The 27,619-nt window shown below is 37.1% G+C and overlaps 3 protein-coding genes across 28 annotated transcripts; 2 read left to right on the forward strand and 1 right to left on the reverse strand.

Annotated features, from left to right (window-relative positions):
• The first annotated feature begins 1,207 nt into the window (after nt 1–1,207).
• LOC112758575 (protein LATE ELONGATED HYPOCOTYL) lies at nt 1,208–9,531 on the forward strand. 26 transcript variants are annotated; one of them, XM_025807280.3, is made up of 8 exons: nt 1,208–1,777; nt 2,194–2,219; nt 2,450–2,644; nt 2,764–2,875; nt 3,119–3,180; nt 7,037–7,261; nt 7,352–8,758; nt 8,844–9,531. In XM_025807280.3, exons 3-8 carry the CDS (start codon nt 2,606–2,608, stop codon nt 9,240–9,242), a joined length of 2,244 nt encoding a protein of 747 aa, XP_025663065.1. In that variant the 5' UTR covers nt 1,208–1,777; nt 2,194–2,219; nt 2,450–2,605; the 3' UTR covers nt 9,243–9,531. The 26 variants fall into 26 exon arrangements, with proteins under 26 accessions (XP_025663065.1, XP_029149405.1, XP_072076171.1 ...); XM_025807284.3 differs by having other exon boundaries at nt 1,394–1,777; nt 3,119–3,188; XM_072220068.1 differs by having other exon boundaries at nt 1,414–1,777; nt 1,947–2,219.
• Nucleotides 9,532–9,935: 404 nt separating this feature from the next.
• LOC112758577 (serine/threonine-protein kinase ATG1a) lies at nt 9,936–14,388 on the reverse strand. The gene is made up of 13 exons (XM_025807285.2): nt 13,698–14,388; nt 13,485–13,602; nt 13,326–13,384; nt 13,125–13,189; nt 12,524–12,617; nt 12,340–12,420; nt 12,124–12,235; nt 11,904–11,958; nt 11,566–11,825; nt 11,115–11,479; nt 10,674–10,962; nt 10,495–10,565; nt 9,936–10,388 (listed from the first exon to the last, which is right to left on the reverse strand). Exons 1-13 carry the CDS (start codon nt 13,941–13,943, stop codon nt 10,158–10,160), a joined length of 2,046 nt encoding a protein of 681 aa, XP_025663070.1. The 5' UTR covers nt 13,944–14,388; the 3' UTR covers nt 9,936–10,157.
• Nucleotides 14,389–23,288: 8,900 nt separating this feature from the next.
• Nucleotides 23,289–23,651, forward strand: LOC112756880 (uncharacterized). Its single transcript, XM_025805492.1, has one exon. It carries the CDS (start codon nt 23,289–23,291, stop codon nt 23,649–23,651), a length of 363 nt encoding a protein of 120 aa, XP_025661277.1.
• The last annotated feature ends 3,968 nt before the right edge of the window (nt 23,652–27,619 follow it).

The following is a 27,619-nucleotide window of genomic DNA, read 5'->3' on the forward strand; positions in this document are numbered from 1 at the left end:
GAAGAGAGAAGGTGATTAAAGTGGTGTTTATAGAGGAATGCGAAAGTTTGAAATTTAGGGAGGAAGAGATAGTGGTGAAGTTGAGGTTAAAGATAAGGGGTGGGAATAATTTGAAAATTTTATTAAAAAGTCAACAAAAATTTAAAGTTTGGGTACTTTTATCGTACGGAATCCATATTTGATAAGTACAACGTTAGTTTCCTTTTTTGACAGGTATTTTTGTTAGTGTTCATAAAGTTTATGGATACAAATGATTCTTCCGAAGAAAAAATATGTAAAATGGCTTTAGTCATAAAATGAGCTTCAACACATTATTAGCCTAGACTTAGGCCCCGCCAATTAGTTTGGTTTTATTTTTTATTTTTTCTGTTTGTCTTTTTTTTTTCCTTTTATTTTTAAACAAAAAAAATCAAGAGTTTAATTTTGATGTATAAACATTATAAAATATTTTATATGACTCATATTCGTGTTTTTTGATAATTATTTATACAATCAATATAAAAAAATAGTTATTTTTATTGATGTGACAGTAAATATACGTATAAATTTTTTTTATAATGATAATGCATCAAAAACTAAATTAAAAAATTAATCGTAGAAACTAGGTATAAGTGGTGGATTACGGATAAAATTACATATAAAGTTAAAATTGGTGACAATATTATTTATACATAATGAGGCGTTAATAAAAAAAATCTTTTGAGACAAATAATTATATCAAATATAAATACTTTAACTTTAACTTAAAATATAAAAATAATACTATTTCACCCTAACTCATTGATTATATCTTAACTTATCCTACTTAATACAAAAGCGTTTACATATTTTTCGTTTTTTTTTTTTTAATGGCAATGCAGTAGGAACTAATATTAAATTAAATAAATAATTATACTAAGAAAATTGTAAAAATAAAACACCACTCGAACCATATGGATGTTACAGGATCTCATTAGGAATGCGCACGTGTCCCATGGACCCATCCAACGTCCTACACTAACTATAAATGGAAAGACACGTACCGGTCTCCGAAAAGCGGGAGCCACGTTGGCGGAAAATGGCACCATGAAACAACAATATCCATAGGGAGATGACCGGATGCAAGCGGTCACTGGCGCCACGCAATATGGGGACCCACGTCTGACAACTGGCGACGCTTTTACGGACTGATAAGCAGGGCGTAGAGTTTGTGGATGAGATTTGATTTGAGGGTGAGAAAAAGGACCCAACAAAATATAATAAAATAAAGGTAAGAAAATTGAAAAAGAGAAGCAATAAAAAATAAGAAAAAGCGCAACGGTGGGTGTTAGAAGCATCAACCACTAAATAAGTGCCACTTGGCAGGATGGATGGGAGTTTCCCTCTTGCGTCCTTAGCAGCCTCAAATTAAAACGACTCCTTCCTTTTTAAAAAATAAAAATGAAAAAATGAAAAATGGTAGAGAAATTATAGTGGCTGAGATTGCTTCTCCTTCGGGAAGAGTTTGGTGTCGATGCTTCTGGCTTGTTGTAGTTGTACTTGCAGAGTTTGCTCTCCCAAACACTCTTCTTCTAATCTTCTTCTTCCTACAGTTCTCTGTTGATTCTGCTTCTTCATTTTCTTCTTCCGATCCACAAGATTCAGATTCGCCATTGCTCGAGATGACTTCTCTGCCTCCGGGGACCGTTAGATGAATTCCCTCAATTCTCATGCATGATCGCTCTTCCAAGCCTCCTCCTCCTCCTCTTCTTCTTCTTCTTCTCCTCCTTCTTCTTCGTCACCATGACTTTGTTCCAAGGTACTTTACTGTTTGCTTTCTGTTTTCTCTTCTTCTTTCTTTATAATTTCTTTTTCCCCTCTTTTTGGTTTGGTTTCCGAGAAAATATAATCTCCAGAAACTGATAATCGATTTATTCTTCGCCTTTTCGTTTTCCTCTCTTTGGTTATGTTCACAAAATAAATTGCAGGATTCGAATACATCAGGTACGCTGAGCTGAACTTTTCTGCTAGGATAGTCTCTCGTTAAATATTCGCTACTACAAACAGCTGAACTTTCCTTTGCGATTAGTTTTTCTCGGTAACCAAACAAGAGAATGGAAATTGTTAATTAGTTTTTGTAGTGACAGAGATAGTATTAATTAAGTGATGTAAGAAGTCAGAAGCTAGAAGTGGTCTGAGATATTTACTAATTATAGTTGTTTCCACGTTTGGAAGGTTTCAGCGCTGTGGAGTTCGTTTTGGTGAGGATTCTGATTAAGGAATTTTCTTTTATTCTTTGGGAGAAGCGTCTCTCTCTCTCTCTCTCTGTCGCGGTGGATTCTTAAAATTTGATAAATCTTTTTCTTATAGTTCTTTCTATCTATTATCTTGTTTGTGTTATGACTTTATGAGTTGGAATGCTTATGAATAACTGTTGATTCCAAACAGAGACGGATCTCTACCTATTCTTCTCGCTTTGTTTATTTTGCAGTAGCAACCTCTTCTTTCTATCAGATACTGCTTACTTTCACCATAACGGCTTTAGGATTAGCTGTGCTCCATGTCACAAAGGACGAAAGGAGATATTCCTTTTATCCATTCCTTGTCAGGGAAGATCTGAAGCAGCGTCAGCTGCACACGTCCTGTAATGGATGCATACTCCTCTGGAGAAGAAGTGGTTGTTAAGGTCAGTTTATTGCAGTACATGGAAATCTTTAACTTGTCATGATGCAGCTCTGATTTTCTCTTGAAAGGAAATTAAACGATTTTAGTTTCATTAACTAATGAGATAACTGGCAATTGCAGACAAGAAAACCATATACAATTACGAAGCAAAGAGAACGATGGACAGAGGAGGAGCATAATCGGTTCCTAGAAGCCCTAAAGCTATATGGGCGAGCATGGCAGCGGATAGAAGGTAATATTTTACTCCCAACCGACGCCTAATTTTTTAATTTTTGTTTTTTGGCATTTCACCTGATGAATATGTTCAGTTTAGATTGCCAATTAATCTCGAAATATATCCGGACTCAAAATTTTGAAATTGATGTCAGCTGCTGACTTTCTTTTTAGGAAAAATAAATAGATCTTAACTGGAAACTCTTTTTTCTCCCGTCTTCTACCCGTTTTTCTTTTATCGTGTTTTGATTCTGTTGTGCAGAGCATATAGGAACAAAGACTGCTGTGCAAATCAGGAGCCATGCACAGAAATTCTTTTCAAAGGTCAATGGGTACCTTCTCATCTCGGATCATATGTTAGAAATATTGATCCTTTTACATGAATATATGCTTTTTCTTGACTTGCTATTGATTTATTTAGTAGTTTGGTACATCATTTAGTACACTTTAATCAATACAATTCCTGTCCATTGCCATAAAATAATTCTGTATCTAAACTGTTGCTTTCGAACTTGAAAGATCTTACATGAAAATTAAGTAAATCTGACAAATTGACCAACTTTGTCAGGGAAATTCAAAGCAAAAGTGATTCTTTGATGTTAATGTTTTGTTCAGAAAGTTGTTAGCTCTTTTTTTTTTTTACCAAAGATAGGAGACTCGAACCCGCAACCTCTTAATTGAGTATGGGGAGACAATGCCATTTGAGCTATAACTCATTGGCGAAAGTTGTTAGCTCTTTCTAAAGGCACTTGTGAGGATGGTATTGAATTATGGTTGATGAGTCATGGTACATCAAAATGAGATTGAGAAATTTACATTAGATAATAAAGGAGGTTAAAATCGTACATAAAACGTGATGGAAACTAAGTAATGGATATAACTATGTGTATCAGTAATGTTTCTAGATATGTCAAAAGATTATTTATGTTTAACATGGAAGCTTCTTTTTGGTGTATGTTCAAGTTGACTTAGAATGAAATAAATATAATACTCTGATTACAAAAACTTTTCATCTTATTGATTTGTTAAATTGTGATACTTTCAATGAAAACAAAATGTCATGAAGTTGATGCCCACTCCATAAACAATTAAACATAGTGTATGTAAGGATAGTATGACCCAATTTACATCACTGCACATTATGCATAGTGTTGGAGGCCCATTTTGGTATTCTAATCAGTGGCTTTTGGAGAACACATTACGCTACTGACTAAACAAGTAGAGAAAGTTTAACTACCTTCTACATTAAGGTTAAGCATTTCAAGGGTAAACCATCTTTGCAAAAGAAATCCAAATTTCCCTATGCTGCCGTAATATACAATAAATCCAAGTGCAAGAATCTTCAATATGCTATTGCGTATAAGTATAGAAGTTTCATGGATGTAGTTCAAATTAATAATGAGTAACGACTTAATGACTACTAGAGGTTCATTCAGAAAATTTAATGGATTTTAAGGCTGTAGGGTTCTTAAGTGAGATTTACAATGCTAATTTATAACTAAGAAAGTTGACCCTGCAAACCAACAAGTTTGGTTGGAATTCCAGCACTTTCAAAGCTAGTATGTAAGTCAGCCGGATCATGTGTGTATATGGACCAAGTGTAAGGATAATGTATTGGGTATTTAGGCTTTGTACTTTGTGTAGAGAAGTAAAGGAGGACAATAATTTAATGCCTAGAATGACAGGGTCTAGAGGATTGTTATCTAGCTGCAAAATCAGTGCCTATTAGAGTATAATGCAAGATAAGACAACACAGAGAGAAATGGAATCGTTTCTCATAACTCTTATTGAATACTCAATAACTCCAATGTTATTCTTCATTGAATATATCAGACGCACTTGTATATAGTATGTATATGCACAAAAGTAAAAGGATTTGGACACTGATAGTCTGATAGAGTAACTCCCTTATTCATTTGTTATGGCCTTTACTAAATTGCTTACAATTGCTGAAATTACAGTGCTCCTTAGGTGAAGGAAAAAGCTCAGGACATAACTTCAGTCTTAGGTATTTGTATGGGTTACATTTTCTGATGCACCTATGATTTCTGTGTTAAGCACAAGTCAATAACTGTTCTGAATTGAGTTACCATGCCAAACCCTTTTACTGGGTTCTATTTGGAGAATAGAAGGGGGCCTTCACTCTATTCGACAATAACCTACCGATAGCCACTTTGATACCAGCTATCAGTATTCAGTATTCACCTTAATCCAGCCTATAGATAACCCTTTCTGTGGCATCGATAACCAAGGGTCTGATACCATTGTTAAATACCTAAGGAAAGTGAAAAACCACACCTAAAAGCAATAGGATTTGGACTCTGGCAGTCTGATAGAGTAACACCCTTATTCTTTTTTTATGGCATTTACTAAATTACTTACAGTTGCTGAAATTACACTGTACGCATTAGGCGAAGGAAAAAGCTTAGGACATAACTTCAGTCTCAGGTATTTGGGTTACAATTGCTGAAATTACACTATACGTATTCGGTATTCACCTTAATCCAGCCTATATGTAATTTCCATGGTGCTGACAACCAAGGTTCTAATACCATTGTTATGTACCTAAAGAAGGTGGGAAACCACACCCAAAAAGCTAGCCATTAAGGAGAGAGAACCACTTTCCTTAAATATAACGTCAAGTATCCCAATTACCCGATGTGAGACTTTGGGCACTGTAATGGACATATAATATGTGAATTAATATTGGTTTTAAAGTTGAAAAAAGGAGTTGGGTTTGGGTGGGTTTTGGGTTTTGGATCCTTCCGGGTTTGCCCGGTTTTACCATGTCCAAAAAAAAAAAAAGTTGAAAAAAGCAGTGAAAGATGAGAGAGGGGGGGGGGGTGGTTGGCCAAGTAGTCAGTTTGATTGTTTGGTCAAGGTCGCCCCCCCCCCCCTCCCTTTTTTTTTCTATTTTTGTTCATTGCGATAGTATTTGTGCCTCATGTACAGCATAGAGCTACTTGTCAAAGCAAAAAGAGCAACAAATTAGTCACAAGGAACTAAGCCAGGTCAGGTCAGACGACGCCATAAAAAGTACCCGAAAATGGTTAAACCCACCCAGCTGAATTTGTGCTGCTTAATGTCAGAACCCAGCACAAACATTTAATAAGTACCACTGAAACCTCAAAGTTAACATTTTAGAGCTGACCTTACATGGAATTTATCAATTTAAACAGAAAACTAGCCTAATAGAAAATTTTATAAGTGGACTAAACCGGAAAAATGATATCGAAAGCTGTATTTTTTTAAAAAAAAACTTAGTTGTAGGATTGAAGATTAAACAAAATCATGCTCTGACATTAAATTATTCAACTTGCGAGTTATTGTCCTCATAGGAGATAGCTGGTCGATCTCTCATGGAGAATAACCGCTGGTTACTTTTGGACTTTCCTCAATAAAAGAAATATTTTTAAACTGATTACGGAGGAGCTGTAAAAGATCCCAGTATTGCACGACAAAACTTTTTCAAACATATACTATTCACATACCTCCACTTCAAGTCATTCACATAATACCTTGGTCCCTTTGACTTCTGTATAATGAGCTTGGTAGAAATGTTAGCTGTTTTTTCTACTGATGAGGAAAGGCTTTTTCTTTGATTTCCCAGTGCACCATACATGAAAGTTTTTAGTTGGAAAACTATATTCTGAGAAAAAGGGAACATTTATCAAATGTTTGTGGTTGTTTTCTTCATGTCAGATTCTTGTCAATAATTGCCTTTAGTCATGATTGTAATTGATAATATACGATATATGATTTGGTACTATGCAATCTCTTGTGGACTGTTAGTTGACATCTCCTGTTCCATGGAACTAGAACTCAGTTTCCAGCTCACTAATTCCACATTAATAATCCTTGATTACGCCTAAATTTATTTTTCCCCCCAACATGATTGGAGAAACTTTCTAGATACCGTCTTTTCTTGGCATTCTTCGAATAAAAAGGTCTTGTACATAGTTTTCTTCTCTTCATCTCAATAAAATTCCTTTTTTTTTTTTTGAAGAAAACAGTGTACAAAGTTGATTCTGCTACATGTGAGATCACTGTAATGTTCGTGTTAGATCTACCCAAAATTTACTGATTAGTATTTTGGAAATCATCAATCCCACCAGAATGCTTAGATGGTTTCTGTGAAACTTCAGCTGCTGATAATATTGTTACAATTTTTTACTTCCAGTTGGAGAAAGAGGCCCTTGTAAAGGGTGTTCCGTTAGGACAGGCTATTGATATAGACATCCCACCACCAAGGCCCAAAAGAAAACCAAGCAATCCTTATCCCCGTAAGACCAATGTTGGCACCCCAACCTCACATAGTGGAGCAAAATATGGAAAGCTTCTCATTTCAGTTGCATCTTCACATTGTAAACAAACTCTGGACTTGGAGAAAGAACCTCTACCAGAGGTTAATTTTTATTTTCTATATTTTGGTTCAGAAAATTTTATTGTGTATCCCTGTTAGTGAAATAATTGTGCTTGTTCCCTCTTCTGTCAGAAGCATAATGAAGATGAAAGGCCAACTTATGCAAACGAGAATAAGAGTGAAGGCTGCTCAAAAGTGTTTACTGTTCTTGAGGAGGCACCCAGTTCGTCCCCATCTTCAGCAGACAAGAATTTAATACCAATGTCAGTGCCAATGCAAAATTCATGTGCCTTGAGGGAGTATATACCTTTAGTGAAAGATGTAATAGCTGAAGATGAAGGAAATAAATCTTTTGTTACTGTTGAACTTGAAAATCAGAAGTTGGGGATAGATGATGGTAAGTGCACGCAAACCAATGGCATTTGTAAAGCCTCTAAGATGGACATTTATTGTGCTTCTAAAGCCAAAATGGTTCATACTGAGAAAGCAGATGGAATTCAAGGCAGTCAGAATTACCCAAGGCATGTCACTGTGCACGTCATTGATGGGAATCATGGAACTGCTACACAAAATCCATCCCATGATACATTGTTTCGAGACTCCGTAATTCCGCAAGGAGGGGTTAATGGGCAACCCAATCTTTTTACCAATCCAGCTGCATCAAACACAAGTGGAAGTCAAAATGACACAGCACGATCCTCTATTCATCAAACATTTCCCCCATGTCCTCCTTTCATGCAGCATAATCAGGAAGATTACCAATCATTTCTTCACATGTCATCCACATTTTCAAGTCTTATTGTTTCCACATTGATGCAAAACCCTGCCGCCCATGCTGCAGCAAGTTTTGCTGCAATGATTTGGCCCTGTGCAAGTGCAGAAACACCAGCAAATTCTCATTCGTGCTCTCAAGGAAGCTTTCCATCTAGCCATATTGGCTCTCCTCCAAGTGTGGCAGCTATAGCAGCTGCGACTGTAGCTGCTGCAACTGCGTGGTGGGCTGCCCATGGGCTGCTTCCTTTGTGTGCCCCACTTCATACTGCTTTTGCCTGTCCACCTTCATCAGCAACTGCAGCTCCCTTGATCAATACTGGCGAGGCATCACCCAAGACAGAGCAAGGAAACGTTGCTCCAGAAAATCCTCTGCAAGATCAGACAGCTGATCCAGAATATTCAGAAGCTCTTCATGCTCAAGATTCATCTTCTAAGTCACCAGCTGTTTCTTCATCCGAATATGAAGAGATTGGAGATGCCCAATTAAACGCTTCAACCAAGGCTACTACTGATCATGGGAAGAACCAAGAAGTTTCTGAACACCTTGACCCTGACAAAGTGAATGGCAGCAAACAAGTTGACCGCTCCTCATGTGGTTCCAACTCAGCCTCTAGCAGTGAAGAAACAGATGCACTAGAGAAGGAAGAAAAAGAAAAGGAAGAGTCCAAAACACATGATGCAAACCATGTAGATACTGAGCCAATTAATCGTCGTTGTAGAAGCATTAGCTACCTTACGGATTCTTGGAAGGAGGTCTCCGAAGAGGTGCTGGATAATATCTTATGACATAAATTTATTGTAATCTATGCATATATTGTTTTTCTCCTCATGCCATGTTTGTTATTATCAGGGACGGCTGGCCTTCCAGGCTCTATTCTCCAGAGAAGTGTTACCCCAAAGTTTTTCACCTCCGCATGATTTGATAAACAAGGATCATCAGATGGGCAATATCAAACATGACAAGCAGCAGGTTGAGTGCAAAGATGAAGAGGATCTTGACAGTAAGAAATGCAGTTCTCAGTGTGAAGGGGTGCAAAAAAACCTGCAATTTGAAGAAAATAAGAAAGACGAGGAGGGACTGCTGGCCATAGGTCTTCAACAAGGTAAGCTCAAGACTCGTCGAACAGGGTTTAAACCTTACAAAAGATGTTCAGTAGATGCCAAGGAAACAAGGATTGGAATGGCCTGTAACCATAGTGAAGAGAAGGGTCCCAAGAGAATACGCCTGGAAGGGGAGGCTTCAACATGACTATTGACATATGCAGCATTGAGCATGCAGGTGCAGTCACAGTCACACTAGGCACACCTCTTTTGCATATCATTAATGTCCCCTTCTTTGGTGTTGTATTGTTTTTATTCTACTTCAGCCCACGAAACTCATCGTGTAGGTGCGTGTACCATATTAAATTACCAGATACACTCTTTTACTTTCTTAAACTGATGTTACTGCTGTTAAAAACCCCGCTACATAGATAAGAAACATTAAGTACTGTTTGAGCATTGAACATTCAAGTAATTTATGATCCTTCATTCAGTCATTATCCCCGTTTTCTTTTCAAGTGTCGACATCTATGAATCATTTGTCTTCTATTTCAAACTATGCGCGCATTGACTAAAAAAGGTAGCATGACTGTATATGATTATTATAAATAATTTAATATGATGTATTACATGACACTAATGAAAGTATCGCTGTTTTCACTAAAAATTACTTACATGTACTAAGAAAGGTACTACAAATTTCTCCCGGTTGTGTGTACATTGCATATATTCCATGCATAAATGAACTAAGAACAGCTATTGTTTGAGGAAGGCGCTTTCTATATACAGATTTCAAAATCGTAGTAACTGCAATATAATTCCACCTTCTCAAAAGCAATTTGAATACATTGCACATGTAGTTGGTTCAGAACTGCATGTTAGACTATTTACAATTTCCACGTTGAAAGAATTAAGAACATTTATATACACGGAATTAAGCAAATATCAAGGTCCCTCTACAACGCCATAGTAGGTCATATATTTCTCTATACACTTAACGTATCTGTCAAAAGTTTAGTAGGCCACAATAATAAGAAGTTAGCCTTGACGCCACCAACAATTGCTTCACTTTATCCACAAATAACAAGTGGCCATGTAAGGACTACTGTACATAGCTGGTTATTTACTCAGACAAAAGAATATGGGTTGCTTTGGGAGAAGACTCTGATGAAGATTTTTGATGGGATTGCAAATTGTGAATATATTGTAGGATTCGCTTCTCGTTAGCAGCAGTAAGCAAAAATGGTGGGTTTAATGGAAGGTTCGTTGCTTCCCCCACAATAAAGGAAAGCAGAAGCATAGCTTTTGAATAAGATGCAGCTGCCCTACCTCTGTTCTCCATATATTCATCTACCTGGGAAAATGGCAAACACCTAAGTACTAGCATTTTCATTCATATACCCTTGAGGAAGACTAGGGCTCAGAAAAAATTGATTAGTGCACATTGGAGATGTACTTACAGCACCACTTTTACCAACTAGGAGTGCTTCTTGGAATATGATCTCCATTGCATCTGGCATCTCAGCTTCTCCTGTAAATATATTTTCTAGTACTATGAGTATATAGGAAGATAATTCCTTAGATAATATGGAACTAATGGAAGGATTAGAATAATTCCTGAAATAAAAAGCAGTCCTACCATCCATATTTTGAATATGACGTGACAGTGTCTGAGCACTATCAACTGCAGCAATAAACCCCTCTTTTGCCCACATGTAGACTGACAAAGGATCACAGAAATTTATTTTCTTTTCCACGTTTTGTGATGAACCCACATCTCCATAGGAAGTTCTGGCTTCATTGGCCAAAGTACTTGCAGGCAACACACCCTTATTCATCCAAGATTCACAAACGTCTAGAGCTTTCTTCCATATAGCCAAAACTACTAACTCAACTGCAAACGATTCCAGATACAATTTTGCATTGTACTGCAAGATATGGACATCCAAAATTATTATATATTTTGAAAAGACAACAGAAAGAGCGGCAGAGTACATTATAACTATTTTCATTTTCAGGCATATTTCAAAACCAATAAAAACCATATCACAGTGTGATGTAGTGAACAAGACTAACTCACCTTTTCACATGAAAGCTCCGCAAGGATCTGCACATACAGATGCAATAACTCTAGCCTGTTTGAAGAGCTCAGCGAGGAAGTTCCATGCATTTTACTTAAGACATCAAATGCACGGGATGCCACTAATGCCACAGGTTCACCACTTTTTGGATCTTCTAATTGACCAGCATGGCAATGGGATGGATCGTTTGTTTGCATTGGAACACCAGTTTCCATGTTAGTCCTCTTTGAAGAGCAAATAGAAACCTTGCAAGTGGAATTATCTTGCACAGATGCCTCAAAGTACTCAGAGAAAGCTTCCAATGATGCAAAATGATGATTGACTAGGACATAATCTTTTTCAATGGACTCCATTAAACGAGAAACTGAAAGGAAATTGAGGTTTGGAAGGATAAATAATGGGCAGGAAGCAATGCAAAAAGAAGAATGCAATTTTCAGAATGTATTAGACCTTGAGGTTCTTTTGACAAATGAGAACAACCAAAAACAGGCGTCTCAACAGCCTGAATGCCAATTGTTTTCTTCCCAGTATTTCTTTGCAGTGCCAAAGTATCATTGAGAACTGAATTGACTACAACTGGATCATCTACTAATGACTCAACATGATGCCCAGAATGCAACTGAGACATGTCTGAAGTGGAGGTAACTAAGTGTTGAACCACGGATCTCTCTGATGGATGCAATAAAGACTGCTCAACATGCATGATTAACCTGTAAGTTATGAAATTTAAGATATTAATATTAGTTATGACTTGGAAGGAAATGAGAAAGGAGGGAAGAAAATATCACCTGGGTTCCTGAAGGAAATTGTGATTGAAGAACTCCTTGAAAGTTAATCGCTCAACTGCATATTAAAATAAAAACTTTATGGAAGTTCTCCACATAAAATCTAACTGTCATGCAAAACATATGTATAATTATATTTAACCTCAGATTCATCATCCTTGTGCATCTGCAACATGATGCAGAAGATTTGACATACACACACAGATGTACATGCCATTGATACCTGGATTTCGACGTAAAAGGCCTTTGCAAAGATCCAAGCAATCAGAATGTAGCTCTTTTAAAGCCTCTTGGGGAAACTGCGGCTCGCTAGATGTCAAAATGTTTTGAAAAAGCTGCAATGCAAAAAATAAAAAATTGTCAGAGGAGAAAATAGGATCACAAGGAACTTTTATTTTTTGTTTTAATGAATTGAAGCAGAAGTAGCCTCTTCGAAAACCTGCAGTTGACTATTTCCATCAAATGGTGGCTTCCCAGTTACTAGTTGGAACAATATTGCCCCTACACTCCATAAATCAGCCTGCAATTACAATACAATTTTACTTTTTCATTCTTCATAAAAAAGAAAAAGGAGTAACAAATATTTGCATGTACAATCCAATATTGGTTCTAACTTTCATCACCTTGGCATCATATTTTTTATTTTGAATTATCTCTGGAGCCATGTATAATGGTGAACCACACAGAGTGTCAGCCAAACCCTGGGGTGTGAGAGACCTAGTATAACAGCACATTAGGAAAAGGAGTAAAGAAAGTTTTAGTATTCTTGATTCCATCCAGTTGGAGTTAAAAACCATTGGAGAACCAAATATAGGAAAACAGTTTGAATGCTTGCCAGAGAGAGAGAGAGAGAGAGAGAGAGAGAGAGAGAGAGAGAGAGAGAGAGAGAAGAGGAAAGCGGGGTGGGGGGGGGGGGTGTTCCACAAGTAGAGAAGGTGCAGCATCAAGGATCAAACAATGTCATGGTATCATATCATAAATAATATTCATATTTAAACCATTAATATTTAAATGTCAAACAGTGTTGTTTATGGATAGTTTCCCCACTGGAGATGGCTGAGTGTCATGTAAATCTGCCATCAATCATTTATGAAGAAGCAAGACACAGCATCCTTTTTCAGAAAAACATTATTAGGTCATTCTAGCATAACAATAAGCCAGTGATAAGCATAAAATAATAATGGCATAAAGTTGTATTGTTTAACTCCAATGAAGCCATAGTACCTTGCAAAACCAAAATCTCCTATTTTCATGAGTGGTGTAGCTCCAGAAGTTGCCAATAGTAAGTTCTGCATGTATGTTTAGGGAAAAACAAGTATCATCAAGGCATGAACCATTTACAATGTGAAAGCCATAGTATCTTAAAAGAAAACTTATCAGCTTTTTGGTAGGAATCTAACAAAATATACTTGGTCACTTAGATACCTGTGGTTTCAAATCTCTGTGAATGAGGTTCTTCTCTTGAAGAACCTGCAACCCCGCAGCTACAAGGGAAAAGCACATGGCAACACAACATGAGTGATGGACACAAACATGAAAAAGCTTGAAATTATGATAATAAAGGAAAAAGCCATAAGAGGTTACCCAATTGGATCATGAAGTGCCTGGCAGTGGCTTCAGAAACTTTGCCATGGCGATGAATGTAAGCTGCAAGGTCGCCACCACTACAATACTCCAACACAAGGTAAATCCTGTCCTTGGTCTATAATCAGAGTAAAAAAACAGAAAAGGCAGCAACTTTGAGTATGAAAGAGTGAGTTGAATAAGCAGAATTGGGGTGCAGGGTGCCTCAGTTACCTGAATAGCTTCGAAGAGTCGAATGATGTTGGGATGATCGATTGTGCTGAGAATAGTAATCTCTTTAAACAGATTCTCACTCACTTTGGGGCTCAGCTGCTTCTTATCGATCTCCTTAACAGCCACCACCGTGCCGGATTTGCGGTGCCTTGAACGCCACACTACCGCGAAGGAACCCGACCCGATTTTAGGTCCAAGTATGTAATCTCCGATCACCCGGGTCCCTCCTCCTCCTCCGAAATCCATAACCCAATCGGAATTCCTATGAAAGAGAGCAAAGGAGAATCAGAAAACCTACGGAGCCATATGACGTGGTGTGTATGGCGTGCTGCCTGTGTGTAACTAACTAACTAACTCAGTGAAAGAGCGGAACGGAATTGAATTCAATAGGATTGGATTGTTGGGATGGATTGATGATATTTGGAAGGGAATCTAAGGAAAGATTGTGTTTTTCATTTTTTTTTTTTTTTTTGTGCGGAAACGAAGCCGAGAACAGCACAACAGGGCAACTGGCAAGTCACTCAAACTCACGGAAGTTGCTGAGTGGACCAACTACAACTTATCTGCGGAGATGACTTGGAAGAAACCTGCAAATTATAAAATAGGAACACCGAACACACACACTAACACTCTATTCATTATGCCTAATTAAAAAAACACTACTAATTTAATTTTAATGCGAATCTCACTTTATAACTCTATTCGTTTATTTTAATTTAGAATATCCACGTCAATAATAAATATAAAATCGCCAACTTTTTTTTTTTTTATCAATTTTGCATTAAACAATTTTATTTTTATTGTACTTTAAATCTCTAACTATCTATCTTATAAGATTAAATAATTTTTTAAAATATAAATATGACAAATTCATTATTCAGGCATGCTACACATACAAGTCTTTTTGGCATACAAATTTATACAAATTGACCCAAACTTAACAAAAACAATTCTCCATTATGACAAATGGTTAATCTCCCTCAATCAAAATCGCAACACTCAAAATTCAAACAAGAATCAAAATCACTCAAAAATCTCTGAAAATCGTCGCGAAAAGTAAAGAAAATTTCGAAGCTGAATTCGAAAAGAATTATAAGAAAATGAAATAAGAATATGAAAAAGAAGAAGTAACAAAATATGAGGAGGAAGAGGAAGAATTTTAAATTATGCAGAACTTATCAGTATAAAAATACCGAAAATTCTTAAACAATACACATAAATATCTTATTTTTACACCGAAATTGGCTGTCAATACAGAAAAATGTTTCCTTTAATGTTGCATTTTTTTTTTAGTAAACTACTATTTCAATCTACGAATGTTGAAAATGCTAACAGATCTACCCATAAAAAAAAAGAAATTACCATTTGTACCCATAAAACATGGGTTCCAAACAACAAAATTATTCAAACACTAAAAAATTACATAAAAATTCCAAATTACCCTTATCATCATCCATATCATCTTTTCCCTCCCCACTAACTACTCCATCATCCTCATATGCTCATCACCTTACCACCACTCCCACCACTAACCCCATCCTCTATCTCTCACCAATAATCAATTAATTTTCAAACAATCCTAGCAGTAATCTTTTCAGCCGCGAGCCACCTCTCCTCCTTCGTGACAAATGTCGCGGCCTCTGTTTTCGTTCCTGCAGCTTCCAGCGTCAGCGACCACCGCTGTCGTCCTCCTTCCACCGTGGCCACCCCTCCTTCTCTCCTTCCCTGTCTCGCTCTCGCCGATCAGAGGACCTTCGCACCAGCCCCTACTTTGCCGCCACCAGCAACCCTAGAGCCGCAGTTCCTCGCCTCTCCTCTCTTCACCGCTGACCACCCTCACCTATCGTAGCTACCTTCTCCTCATCACTGAACCAGTGCCGCCGATGGGCCACCACGCCAGCCGCCACCACCATGGCCCTCTTTGCGAACCAAAACCGCGACGAGCTCTCTCTCTTTCTGTTTCTTTCGCCATCTGTTTTAAACCAATGAACCCTAATTCACTTCTCTGTCTCCTCTTCTTCCCCTTCTTCTTTCCTCTTCAAGAACCAGAGATCTCTGAACCACCATCACAATCCTGCCATCATCACCTTCTGCACTTCTAGCCGCCAGAACCACCGCAAATCACCGTCGTCTCCACCATCTGCGACGAACCCGAGCCACCCTCACTGTCCCAGTCATTCTTTCTCTCGGTCCAGACCACCGCCAGGGAGCCACTCACCAGTGTCACACCTCCTCCACTGAACCCTAACTCAGCCCCTGTTCTCACTCTCTCTTCTACTCCAACGAGTTGTCGGCAACGTCACCATCATCATTAGCTTCTCAGTCGCTGAACCTTCAGAGCAACTACCGTAGCTAGCGTCTCTCTCGCCGAAACAGAGCTGAAACAGAACAAGCTCACCCCTGCCTCTCAGAGTTTGGATCAAGTGAGGATTACTCAATTCGTTCTATTCCCCACATGGCCTGTTTGAGTTTGGCAATTAATTTGTTGCAGGGACATTAGGTGGTAGCACTCTGTTTTGAGTTCAATGAAAAGTTAAAAACGATAATGATGATGGTAATTTGGGATTTTATGTGATTTTTTAGTGTTTGGATAATTTTTGGAACCCATGTTTTATGGGTACAAATGGTAATTTCTTTTTTTTTATAGGTAAATCTCGTTTTCAACTTTCGTGGGTAGAAATAGTAGTTTACTCTTTTTTTTTTCTTCTTTTTTTTTCCTTATTTCTTTCTTTCTTTTAGTTAAATGAATGTAAATTCATTCTCTTCCAAGTAATTTTGCAGCATTATATGTTTTTTCTTCTTCTTTGTTTGATTTTTTTTTGTTTTTATTCTTGTTAAAAGAGTAAAACAACAAGAAACTTGAGAAGGTAAAACAAGAAGAAAAAGATGATTAAGGAAAAAAAAAGAAGAAGATGGTGATGATGATGAAAAAAAAGAAGAAGAAGCAGTAGAAGATTAGGAGGAGGAAGAGGAAGAGTTTTGAATTATGTAAAACTTATCAGTACACATACACCGAAAATTCATAAACAATACATATAAATATCTTAGTTTTACACCGAAATTGGCTACAAATTATACACAAAAATGTTTCCTTTAATACTGCATTTTTTTTCTTCTTCTTTTTCTTATTTCTTTCTTTTTTTAGTTGAATGAATGTAGATTCATCCTCGTCTAAATAATTTTGTAGCATTATGTGTTTCTTCTTCTTTTTTGTTTGATTTTTTTTTTATTTTTATTTGTGTTAAGAGAGTAAAACAAGAAGAACCTTGACAAGGTAAAACAAGAGAAAAAGTTGAATAAGAAAAAAAAAGAAAATGATAATGATGATGATGATGATGATGATAAAAAAGAAGAAGAAGAGCAGCAGAAGATGAGGCGGAGGGAGAAGAAGAGTTTTGAATTATACAGAACTTATCAGTATATATATACTGAAAATTCTTAAACAATACACATAAATATCTTAGTTTTACACTGAAATTCGCTGCAAATACACAAAAATATTTTCTTTAATGCAGAACTCCTACATTACATTCAATTCAAACCATTAACGATAAATAACAATTTTCACAAACAAAAATATTATTCATCTACAGAATCATAAACTACTAACAAAGTAATGAAAACATTAATTAGAATCGAACCACACCTCAGCTAGTTGATTGAATTCAAAACAATAATCCACTTCGCTCTGGTTCAATCGACAATCTGAACTTGAATCATTAATTATCTTCAACAATGAGATAATTGTTCAAAACTAATTTCAGAGCTTGATTTCAAAAACGTAGACAATGAAGGAAATCGCAAAAAATGAAGAAAGAGAACGCAGAGAACAAACGAAGAGAAACACAGAAAACACAGAGATGGAAGAGAACGTAGATCGAAAATGCTGAGAAAATTCGAAAACAGAAATGAAATCTTTTCAAAAAAGGCAATTATATATTTGTGTGTTGATTGAAAAGTTGGTTAGATAGTGGCACGTGATGTGAATTAGGTTAAAGAGACTTGTATGGATTTGTATCGAAAAATTACTTGTAGGTGGAGAATATTTCTTCATTATTGGGAGGAAAAAAAAACAATTTCTCCTCTTCTAAAAGGTGGGAATTTTTTTAAATAAATAAAATAAATATTTTATTTTATAAAATAAATAATTTGTAATATTTTTACTAAAATGCATTAGAACTCTTATCTCGTTTACAGTGTAAATGAAATAATACTACACCTATCTTGTTTACACTGTAAACAAGATAAGGCCACATAACATTGACGGGTATATTTTGTTTACAGTATAAATGAGATACATGTATTCAGTTTACACTGTAAACAAGATATGTGAATAATTATGACGTTTACAGTGTAAACGATATACGTTACGACAAATTTTTAGCACCTATAAAAGGATGTGTTACCCTTTGTATTCTCCACAAATATTTCACTACTTCTTTTCTATCTTTTTCTTCCGAAAATAAGCTAAAATATCTAGTAGTAGTAGATATTTGGTTGTAAGTATTATCCCAATTGCCATTTGAGTGTGAGAATCCCATTCTGTTGCGTACCCGGTGAGTAAGTTCTTTGTCCGAACTGAAGAGATTGATATTGAGTAGCATCGGTGGTAGTAGTTGAAAAGAGATCATAAGGGTGGGGTATATATAGGTTGCTAACACCGATGAGAAACGAAATTTTTCGATTTCGTCTGTTTTTCCTCCATGGTGACAAGCATGTGCACCTGATGTTTGACATCCATATAGGAGAATCATGGCAGAACAAGTGATTGAGCTTTTTACAGAGGTTGGTGATATCAGTGGTGATGGATCTAGGCAGTCAGATTTCGTCCAGGATGAGCCACCTCTCGCACCACCACTGCTACACGTTACTCGTCCAGTGAAAGACATGGACGTTGGCAGGGAGGACTCAAACGAGGAGTATATTGCGGATAGCAACGAGAGCGGTTCTTCTGAAGATGATGACGAGGAGGATTTTGTACTGGAGACCCCGGTCAAGCCATCACGTCAGTATCTTCTGCCTGCCCCGAACCCAATTCCGACCTTGTCATCTATACCCAGTCACCTATCATACAATAGATTTGGATGCAATGCAAGAGAAAATCCATTTTCCAACACCGCTGAAAATGATTATAACTTAGACGGTGGTGTGGAGTTTTGGGTTGGCCACAGATTCAAAAGTCGAGATGCAGTATTGCAAGGTGTGAATAATTACAGCATTCACAGAAATACTGAGTACCAAGTTGCAGAGTCGGATCGATTAAAGTACTATGTGTATTGCCAACAATCTGAAGCAGGCTGTCCTTGGCGTCTCCGTGTTGCTCTCCGACAGAATCTCGGATATTGGTAAGTTCAAATTTAACTGTGTTCTATATTCTTAGTTATCATTGTTATGCTTGTTGTACATCTCAACCACGGTTGTTCTATTTCTTTAGGGAGGTGCGTAGAGTTGAAGGAGTGCACACGTATTTAGCACCCACCATGTCTCAACACCACTGATAGTTGGACATCAGTCTCATCTGCTGTGTCATCCTCCCGTTGATACAATCCTCGCCATCCATCAGCATCTCTATCCTAAAAGGTGCAGTTAGGCAAAGCTATCACTTCAAACCCTCATACAGAAAAGTCTGAATGGCAAAGCAAAAGAAAATTGCACAGATATACAGTGATTGGGAGGAGTCATACAATAAGGTGTCGAGGTTGTTGCAAGCACTGCAAAGTCAGTGTTGTACCGTACTATAAGAGACACCTTATGGTGTGTGATTGTAGCATGTTTGATAAGGTATTTTCGGCCTTTCCTTCCTATGTGAATGCTTTCAAGCATTGCAAGCCATTTGTATTCGTCGATGACATGCATCTATATGGCAAATATGGTGGTGTTTTACTTATTGCGGTGGCACAAAGTGGTAACATAAAAAAATACTCTCAATTAACATTCACATCAGAAATTAACTTACATAAAAATATTTACTTAATTAATTAATAACTTTATTAGTATACATGTACTTAATAAATTACTTAATTTAAATAAAAAATCGTAATAAATAATTAATAACCAAGATACTACCCAACTAGTTAATTAATACCTAAATTAATAAATAAGTAAAAACAAATTTGACAAATGAGTATAAATATTTATTTAATAAATTAACTTAAATAAAAATATTTACTTAACTAATTAATAGCCTTATTAGTAACATGTACTTAACAAATAACTTAATTTAAATAAAAAAGTCATACTAAATAATTAATAACTAAAATACCACACATCTAGTGAATTAATAACTAAAATAATAAATAAGTAGAAACAACTTCGATAAATCAGTAGAAACACTTACTTAATAAATTAATAAACATTAAGTTAGTTAATAACTAAACTAATAAATATCACGTTAATAAATAAATTTAAAATAACGATATTTAATAACTTAATCACCTAATGTCTACTTAACAACTTACTCTAAATAAAAACAAAATGAATAACATTTACTTACGAATTTAATTTAACCAATACAAAAAAGCAAAGCCTATCAGCCCTTCCTAACAATTCATTCATCCAACTAATACGTCTCGTACACTAGTTCTATAAAAATACCTTAATTATAGCTTCACTCACACATGTTCAAACATAAACACAAAGACAACAACACTAACCTTAAAGTCGACTAATCCTGCGATGTGCCATGTTACATTCAGGTGGTTGATATCCGGTCATGTGCATATGCGCACGCACCATGCTCGCCTAATAAGTTGATAATATGGTCAGAAGAGGGTAGAAGTTTGAGAAAATTTGAAGAAATGGGTGAAAAACAACTCTAAATGGTCCTGTAAACAAATTGTATATATAAGCTGCGTTTAGTTTTATCTCGTTTACACTGTAAACGAGATAAGACCCTTACACAACACGTGTATATATAAACGTGATATGACCACGCCGTTTCGTACTTTATCTCGTTTACAGTGTAAATGAGATATATACAATTTTATTTTGTTTACATTGTAAAAAAGAGAAGAAATAAAGTACAATTTCGTAAAATTGCTACAAATTACATATTTTAGTAAATAAAATATTTATTTTATTTATTTAAAAAAATCCTAAAAGATGGACATTATATATTCATAGGAAGTATTAGATATTTAGATAGTAAAGACTATAGTATTATATAAAGCTAATAAGATAAATAATAAATAAAAGTATTTACTACTTTCTATAATTTTAAATAATTAATTCAATTTTTAAAGTATAAAACGAATTAAACTTATTATTTAGTTTTAAATTTAGATTAGATTAAATCAATTTTAAAAATTAAATCTAAAATCTAATTAAGTTTATACTGTTTGAATGGAATAAAATCACCTTCAAATAATTAATTTAACATTTCATTCATTATAAATTCTATTCAATGCTTTATTTATTGGCCTTTTTATTAAATATGCTACTCTTTACGAAATTTATTATCAAAATATGATTTTTTTTTGTAATTAATTAATCAAAGAAGTTATATAAATAAATTATTTAAAAATCAAATTTATATAAATACAATTTTTGAAAACAGGTTACATTCTTATTCTAAACCAATTCCCCTGCCATGATTTACAAATTACATATAATTTGTTATAGGGTATCACGGATTACAGCCAAAACGCACTAAATCATAATCTGATGCACCTTATCGTGAATTATGAATGAAAATTTTAAGGCATACACCGCTCTACCCTATAGCGGATTACATGTAATTTGTAAACCGAGGTAGGGTATAGCGGTTTATATAGAATTAGTTTAGGACACAAATGTAACATATTTTTAAAATTGTATTTGCGTAAATTTGATCTCCAAATGATTTATTTATATAAATTGTCCTAGTTACTCAGATGACAAATGTTATTTCTTTTGTCACAATGACAATTGATTCGTTATTTCATTTTAGTTAGACTTTTTTACTTAAATAAAATAAACACCTTCTAAAATTACTTGATTTTTCTAAAGTAATTTTTGAAACGTGAATCCCCTATTCCTAATAATATATAAATCATCCCAGGGCCTTATGGTTTATATAATATGTTAACCACCACACCCATAAATTGTCCCAGGGTGGCTAGCTTTACAATTTGTGTGTAAATATCCCAAGGTGGGAGGATGTACATGTTTCGAGGCAAAACACAAGGGGCTGGCACGATTTATTTGTAAAAGCTAACCCTCGGGAGTTTGGCACGATTTACCCTCAACTTAGCAAATTATCAAGACCCAACCATGATTTACCTTCAATTTGATAAAGCTTAAGACCCCAAGACCATTTACGAAGACCATGAGTCTATAAATACACGAGGATGGTGTATGCGGCTCAAATGTGAAGTTTATTGAGTTTGAGAGAGATGGATGAGAGTGTGTTTTTGCTAGTTTATCATCGAGGGAAAATTGATAAAAATACAAGTGAGGGTGTTACGTTCTTTAATAAAAAGCATATCAGTGTGTTTGTAAATCCATCAACGAATTTGATGGATTTACAGAATAGTATATTACAGAAGTTAGGAAAGTGCGGCAAAAAACATGTAAAGCAAATATTTTTTTGGATTCCTATCTCATTGAGGCAAGGTTATGTTAAGTTTCGAAAGTATGATGTGCTTGACAATGACGACATGCGAGTTATATTTCACAGTCAAGCAATATTTTCATATTTGGGCGCTATGAAGTTGTTTTCGAGAATGGTTGATGTAGATGGTAGCTTTGGTGGATCTGCTCCAAATCCATCAACTAACATGGTAGAAAGGAGTTCTAGCGCCATTCCAGCAGGTCAACAGGTTACTGCCTATGTCCATCATTTGTAGTAGATTTACCTATTCAGGCAGATAATGCAGATGACTTGGGGATGTGCATACCTTAGGAGAGCTTGCAGCTGCAATGAGAGCAGCACCTGTATTGGATGGTGCACCGGCATTCATGGAGGTCAGAGTTAGAGTTCCACTTGCAAAGGCTATAGGCGATGATGGTTCGGATTCGAAACCACCCATTATTAGTGATAACAGCAATGGCGAGGAAGACACAACACGTGCCGGTAGAGCACAAGCCCAATCAAGCTCTCAGACACAACAGTACCATTCACGCTTCTCTAATTTGGATCTTGAGGCAATGAATCAATCTACATTTCCAAACCACCAGCTCTCTATTATTCACGGAGATGGGCTTAGTATGCTTGGCACAGACGAGTTTCAAATTGGTCAGCGGTTCGAAAGCAAAGAAGAAGTTGTACTGACAGTGAAGAGTTATAATATTCGTTGTAATGTTGAGTATAAAGTGTTTTAGTCTAATTAATTGAAGTATCATAGAAAGTGTGTGCAGTTTGGAAATGGATGTAATTGGCTGATATGCGTGACTATGTGGCAGAAGAAAGGCTACTAGGAAGTTAAAAAGTACAATGGGCCGCACACATATCTTGCAACAGAGATATCCACTGATCACAGACAGCTTGATTATCATGTCATCTATGCGTCAATTCTATTGTTGGTCATGGCGGATGCATCAATCTCCATTAAAGTATTGTAGAATGCAGTCTCATCAAAATTTGGCTTCAAGCCCAGTTACAAGAAGGTGTGGATGGCTAAGCAAAAGGCGATTGCACAGATATATGGAGATTGGGAGGAGTCTTACAACCTGATTCCAAGGTGGATCATCGAGGTTCAGATATATATGTCTCGCACTATAGCAATGTTGCGCACTTCACATGTTAGGGCAGGTAACACAACCGATGGAACGAGGGTTTTTTTTCATCGATTATTTTTGACGTTTCCTCCATGTGATGAGGCCTTCAAATATTACAAGTCACTAATATCTACTGATGGTATTCATTTATATGGCAAGTATGGAGGTACTTTACTGATGGCAATTGCACAAGATGAAAACTCAAACATTCTCCTTGTTGCATTTGGGTTAGTCGAGGGCGTGAACACGGATTCGTGAAAGTTTTTCCTGAGTCATCTTTGTCAGCATATGACTCTTGAGCCTGGCATTCTAGTGATCTCTGACCACCACAACGCAATCAAGGCTGCCTTGGTTGCCGAAGATGGTGGGTGGCTTCCATCTATGGCATATCGTGCATTCTGTGCAAGATAAATTGCTGCTAGTTTCACACTAAACTTCAAGTCTATGGATGCCCAAAAGATCCTCGTGAATGTAGCATATGCGAAGACTGAACAGGAGCATCAATATTACATGGATATCCTGAGGCAGGAAGACCCAGCAATGGTTGATTGGTACAACAGGATTTGGTTAGAGTTCTGGACTCAATATTGGGATGGCGGTCACCGATACGGGCATATGACAACAAACATCTCTGAGTGTATTAACGCCGTTCTAAAGGTAACACGTAACCTACTAGTGGGTTCACTTGTTAAGCAACATATGGGTATTTGGCCGAGCTCTATGTCACAAAAGGAAAGGAAGCAGAGTCGCAGCTCGGGTCTAGGCAAGAATTTTGTTAGACACTTATGAAGGCATTTGAGAAGAATCTACATGCCTCAAGAAACATACGGGTTGATCTATATGACATAGGAAACTTTAAGTTTGTTGTTGAAGAGCTTGCTCCAATAGAGGGGAAGAATTGGTTTGAGTAACTGTCGGGTTTCGCATGCGACTGTGGAATTTTCAAGCCCTCCATTATCCATGTCGTCATGTGCTTGCAACATGTTCATATTACAAGCTAGCTAGATTGGAGGACTTATGTTGATGACGTGTATCGCCTCAACACCATGTTCAATGTTTATAAAATGGGTTTCTCTCCACCGATGCATGATGACTTGCTACCCATATATAAGGGTCCTCAGGTGATCCCCGATCCCGGCATGATGCGAGCTGCTATTAGTCATCCTCAGGCCACAGGGATCAGAAATAGTATAGATGAGATTGATCATGATTGCCCAAAGAGATGTGGAATATGTAGGCTTCCGGGTCATACTAGAAGACAACGTCCCCAGCGCCTAGGTGCTTCTGGTTCTCAAGCAGAGAGCAACGTATATTCGTTAGTGATCTAGCTGTTGGCTAATTTTATTTGTTGTTTATCTTTTGTCGTTAGGTTTTTATGTTCGCTTTAAGTTTACCATAATTCTAAATTTAGTGATGCATGACTTGTGTTTCTTAGTAGCCGTGTTTTGGACGAAGTGTTGTATCTTATCTATGGTCAGTAAATTTAACTAATTCAAAGTTATATTCTAATTCTTTTCCTTATTAAATTAGATTATACAATAACATATCAAAAGAAACTACCATCATATGTAAAGACTCCAAAATATGTGTTACAAACACAATGTACCATAATAGCTAGAAGATACATTAACATAGCGATAGATAAACTACAAAATTACCCTGACATATATAAACTTAATAACTAACGCATATGTGACCCAGTGCCACACTTGGCTGGCTTAATGACACGCTTCTTCCTCTAGGTGATCGGTACGAACGAATCTAGTGGCTAGACCACAGGTGCTGAAACCTGTTCCGGCTGATCGGTAGGTGAGAGCTGTGTATGTCCACCAAAGGCAGATGCAGGAGTACCACCCAACACAAATGGACCTTCCTAGTAACCAGTCAGCACTTCATTCAGGTCCATGTTAACATCCATTGCACCTCCCTCAAATTGTGGCCTATAATCACTACCAGGGCTGACAAATTGGGTAATCTCGGCAAAAAAAATCACTGCCCACACCAAAGACTTGCTCTAATTGCCTCAGGCTACTGAAGTCCGAAAATAGGGTTGATGCCTCAACATGGGAACCTCCATCCCCACCCTTAGCACCTCCACCAAATGCAAAACCCTCAACCCCTCCACCCCCACCCTCGGCACCACCACCAAATGCATAACCCCCAGCCCCTCCTCCTCTAGAACCTCCAGAACCACCAGCTTCTCCCCACCCAGTGCCACCCCCACCCCCTCCCCAACCAAAGCCACTTGCACCTCCTCTCCAACCGGAGCTACCACCACCCCAACCGGACCCACCTCCACCGTGTCCCCAACCTCCTCGATGACTTTGACTTCCAGCACCCCCACCCCCATTACCTTCATCATCATCATCATCAATGTCCTGCTCCTCATCCAACCCCAACACATCATTAAATCCTGCTGCCATAGGCTGGCTGTATTCTGCTGCCGACGTGCTCACGAGTTGCCCTAAGCCTGTTGTTTGGCACGTTTGGTCTCTGTTGTCTTGCTGGTGCAGCAATATGATCCCGAACAGGAGCATCTGCAGGAACCGATCCCTGGCAAGGATTTACAAGTAACCGATCATGTGAAAGGAACCTACGGGCTACCATAAACCACCAATTAAGATACTCTGCTGAAGGCCGAGGGTCTGGCACCAACTGAAATCCAAGCACACTCTGATGTCTATGGTCCCAATACGAATGCCATGTGGTGAATACTTTGGCAAACCATCGGGTCGGTCCACAACCATCCTTCGACAACAGGAAGTCAATGTTGATTACTGGTTCATGGATGTCTTGAACTCCCCTGAGCTGAGATAAAAACCTGTTAACCTGATGCCACTCAATTGACGCAAAGTATATCAACGCAGTAATCGACTTCCATAATAGTGTGTGATCAGACCTGAGGATATCAGGATGGACTACTTGGATAACCTCAAGAGCGTTGTACAGCATCCAAATGAACTGCAACATGAAAATTAGTCAAAATTAACAAAATTATAAATAGATACATGCAAGTATTATGTGAAAAACCTAAACAATTATCAAGTATAATCGAAAGTGATTAATGGAAGCTTATACTTGCATCATCTACACTCAACCTGTCTAGCTTGTGTTGACTAGTGATGACCTAAGGACCATTCTCGTCTGACGATGGTAGGTACCTACCTCACCTAGAAGATTTATAATGATAAGCATTAAACTTAGAAATAAGGTTTATGACTACTACACTGTAAACATCATCCATAAAAAGTACTCACCTCGATGCAAGCAGCTATAGTATGGTGTCAAATCCTCTGGTCCTGAACGTGGGAAAATGCTAAAAAAATCCAAGATTCCAGCAATGTCAGTGGTCCAGCTAGGTTTTTAACATTCCGGTTAGCTACTCTGCAAAGACACCTGTACAACCAAGACAAAGTAGCCGAACTCTAGCTATACTTGTCAAGCCTGTCGAGGTCCGCAACATACGAAAGCCACTGTAAATGAACCCTAGCACCAAACTTGCTCCCGAAAAGCATCGTGGACAATAACATCATAACATAACTACGCACGTAAATCTGTACCATTACCTCCGATGCATTAGTGAGAAAGACTTTGAACTTGTTCTGGAACCATGAAAAAGAAACTGTAAACTCATCGATAAAATCATCTGGTGGAAATTCACCGAACAATTCTCCAAACCACACCCAAGCAGGCTTCTCCCCCTCCATCAACTACTCGAAGTCGCTAAGACATCCACTAACTGCATGTCCATCAATAAGGAGACCAAATTGGTATGCCACATCCTGTAGAGTTATCGTGCACTCTCCAAACGGCATATGAAACGTATGGGGTCTCAAGACGCCATTGCTCCACAAATGCACTGATCAGTGGCTCATCAAGTTTAAACCAATAATCATTCAGTCTTGTAACATATAGTAAACTGGCACGATTTAAATAGGACATTACACGATCATGCATTATCATCTTCTATTGCCTACGGACACTCCTAATATATCAAGTTGGCTGATAAAACAGAAATATTAAAGCCACAATTTACAAGGTCATTATACACAAAAAAAATATAATTCAAAGTAAAAAAAAAAAGAATATGGAATAAGCTAGTGACGTAAAACAGGCCAGGTTATAAGTATCCATTATAATATCACAAATCTAACGTCACAAGCATAGATACATTATAAACAAAATTTTTGACTTTAAGTCTCTAGATTCACCTAGGTCTAACATCC

Source organism: Arachis hypogaea, chromosome 16 (assembly GCF_003086295.3).
Source record: "Arachis hypogaea cultivar Tifrunner chromosome 16, arahy.Tifrunner.gnm2.J5K5, whole genome shotgun sequence".
Classification (NCBI taxonomy): Eukaryota; Viridiplantae; Streptophyta; class Magnoliopsida; order Fabales; family Fabaceae; genus Arachis; species Arachis hypogaea.

What these genes read in the sequence shown, in the direction of transcription:
- LOC112758575 (XM_025807280.3), top strand. Translation starts at nt 2,606, where the DNA reads ATGGATGCATACTCCTCTGGAGAAGAAGTGGTTGTTAAG. An exon ending in AGAAAGAACCTCTACCAGAG is followed by an intron (nt 7,262 to 7,351) that starts GTTAATTTTTAT and finishes CTCTTCTGTCAG; the next exon opens with AAGCATAATGAAGATGAAAG. An exon ending in GGAAGGAGGTCTCCGAAGAG is followed by an intron (nt 8,759 to 8,843) that starts GTGCTGGATAAT and finishes TGTTATTATCAG; the next exon opens with GGACGGCTGGCCTTCCAGGC.
- LOC112758577 (XM_025807285.2), bottom strand. Translation starts at nt 13,943, where the DNA reads ATGGATTTCGGAGGAGGAGGAGGGACCCGGGTGATCGGAGATTACATA. An exon ending in ACAGAGATTTGAAACCACAG is followed by an intron (nt 13,190 to 13,325) that starts GTATCTAAGTGA and finishes ACATACATGCAG; the next exon opens with AACTTACTATTGGCAACTTC. An exon ending in CCTTTTACGTCGAAATCCAG is followed by an intron (nt 11,959 to 12,123) that starts GTATCAATGGCA and finishes TTTAATATGCAG; the next exon opens with TTGAGCGATTAACTTTCAAG.
- LOC112756880 (XM_025805492.1), top strand. Translation starts at nt 23,289, where the DNA reads ATGGCTAAGCAAAAGGCGATTGCACAGATATATGGAGATTGGGAGGAG.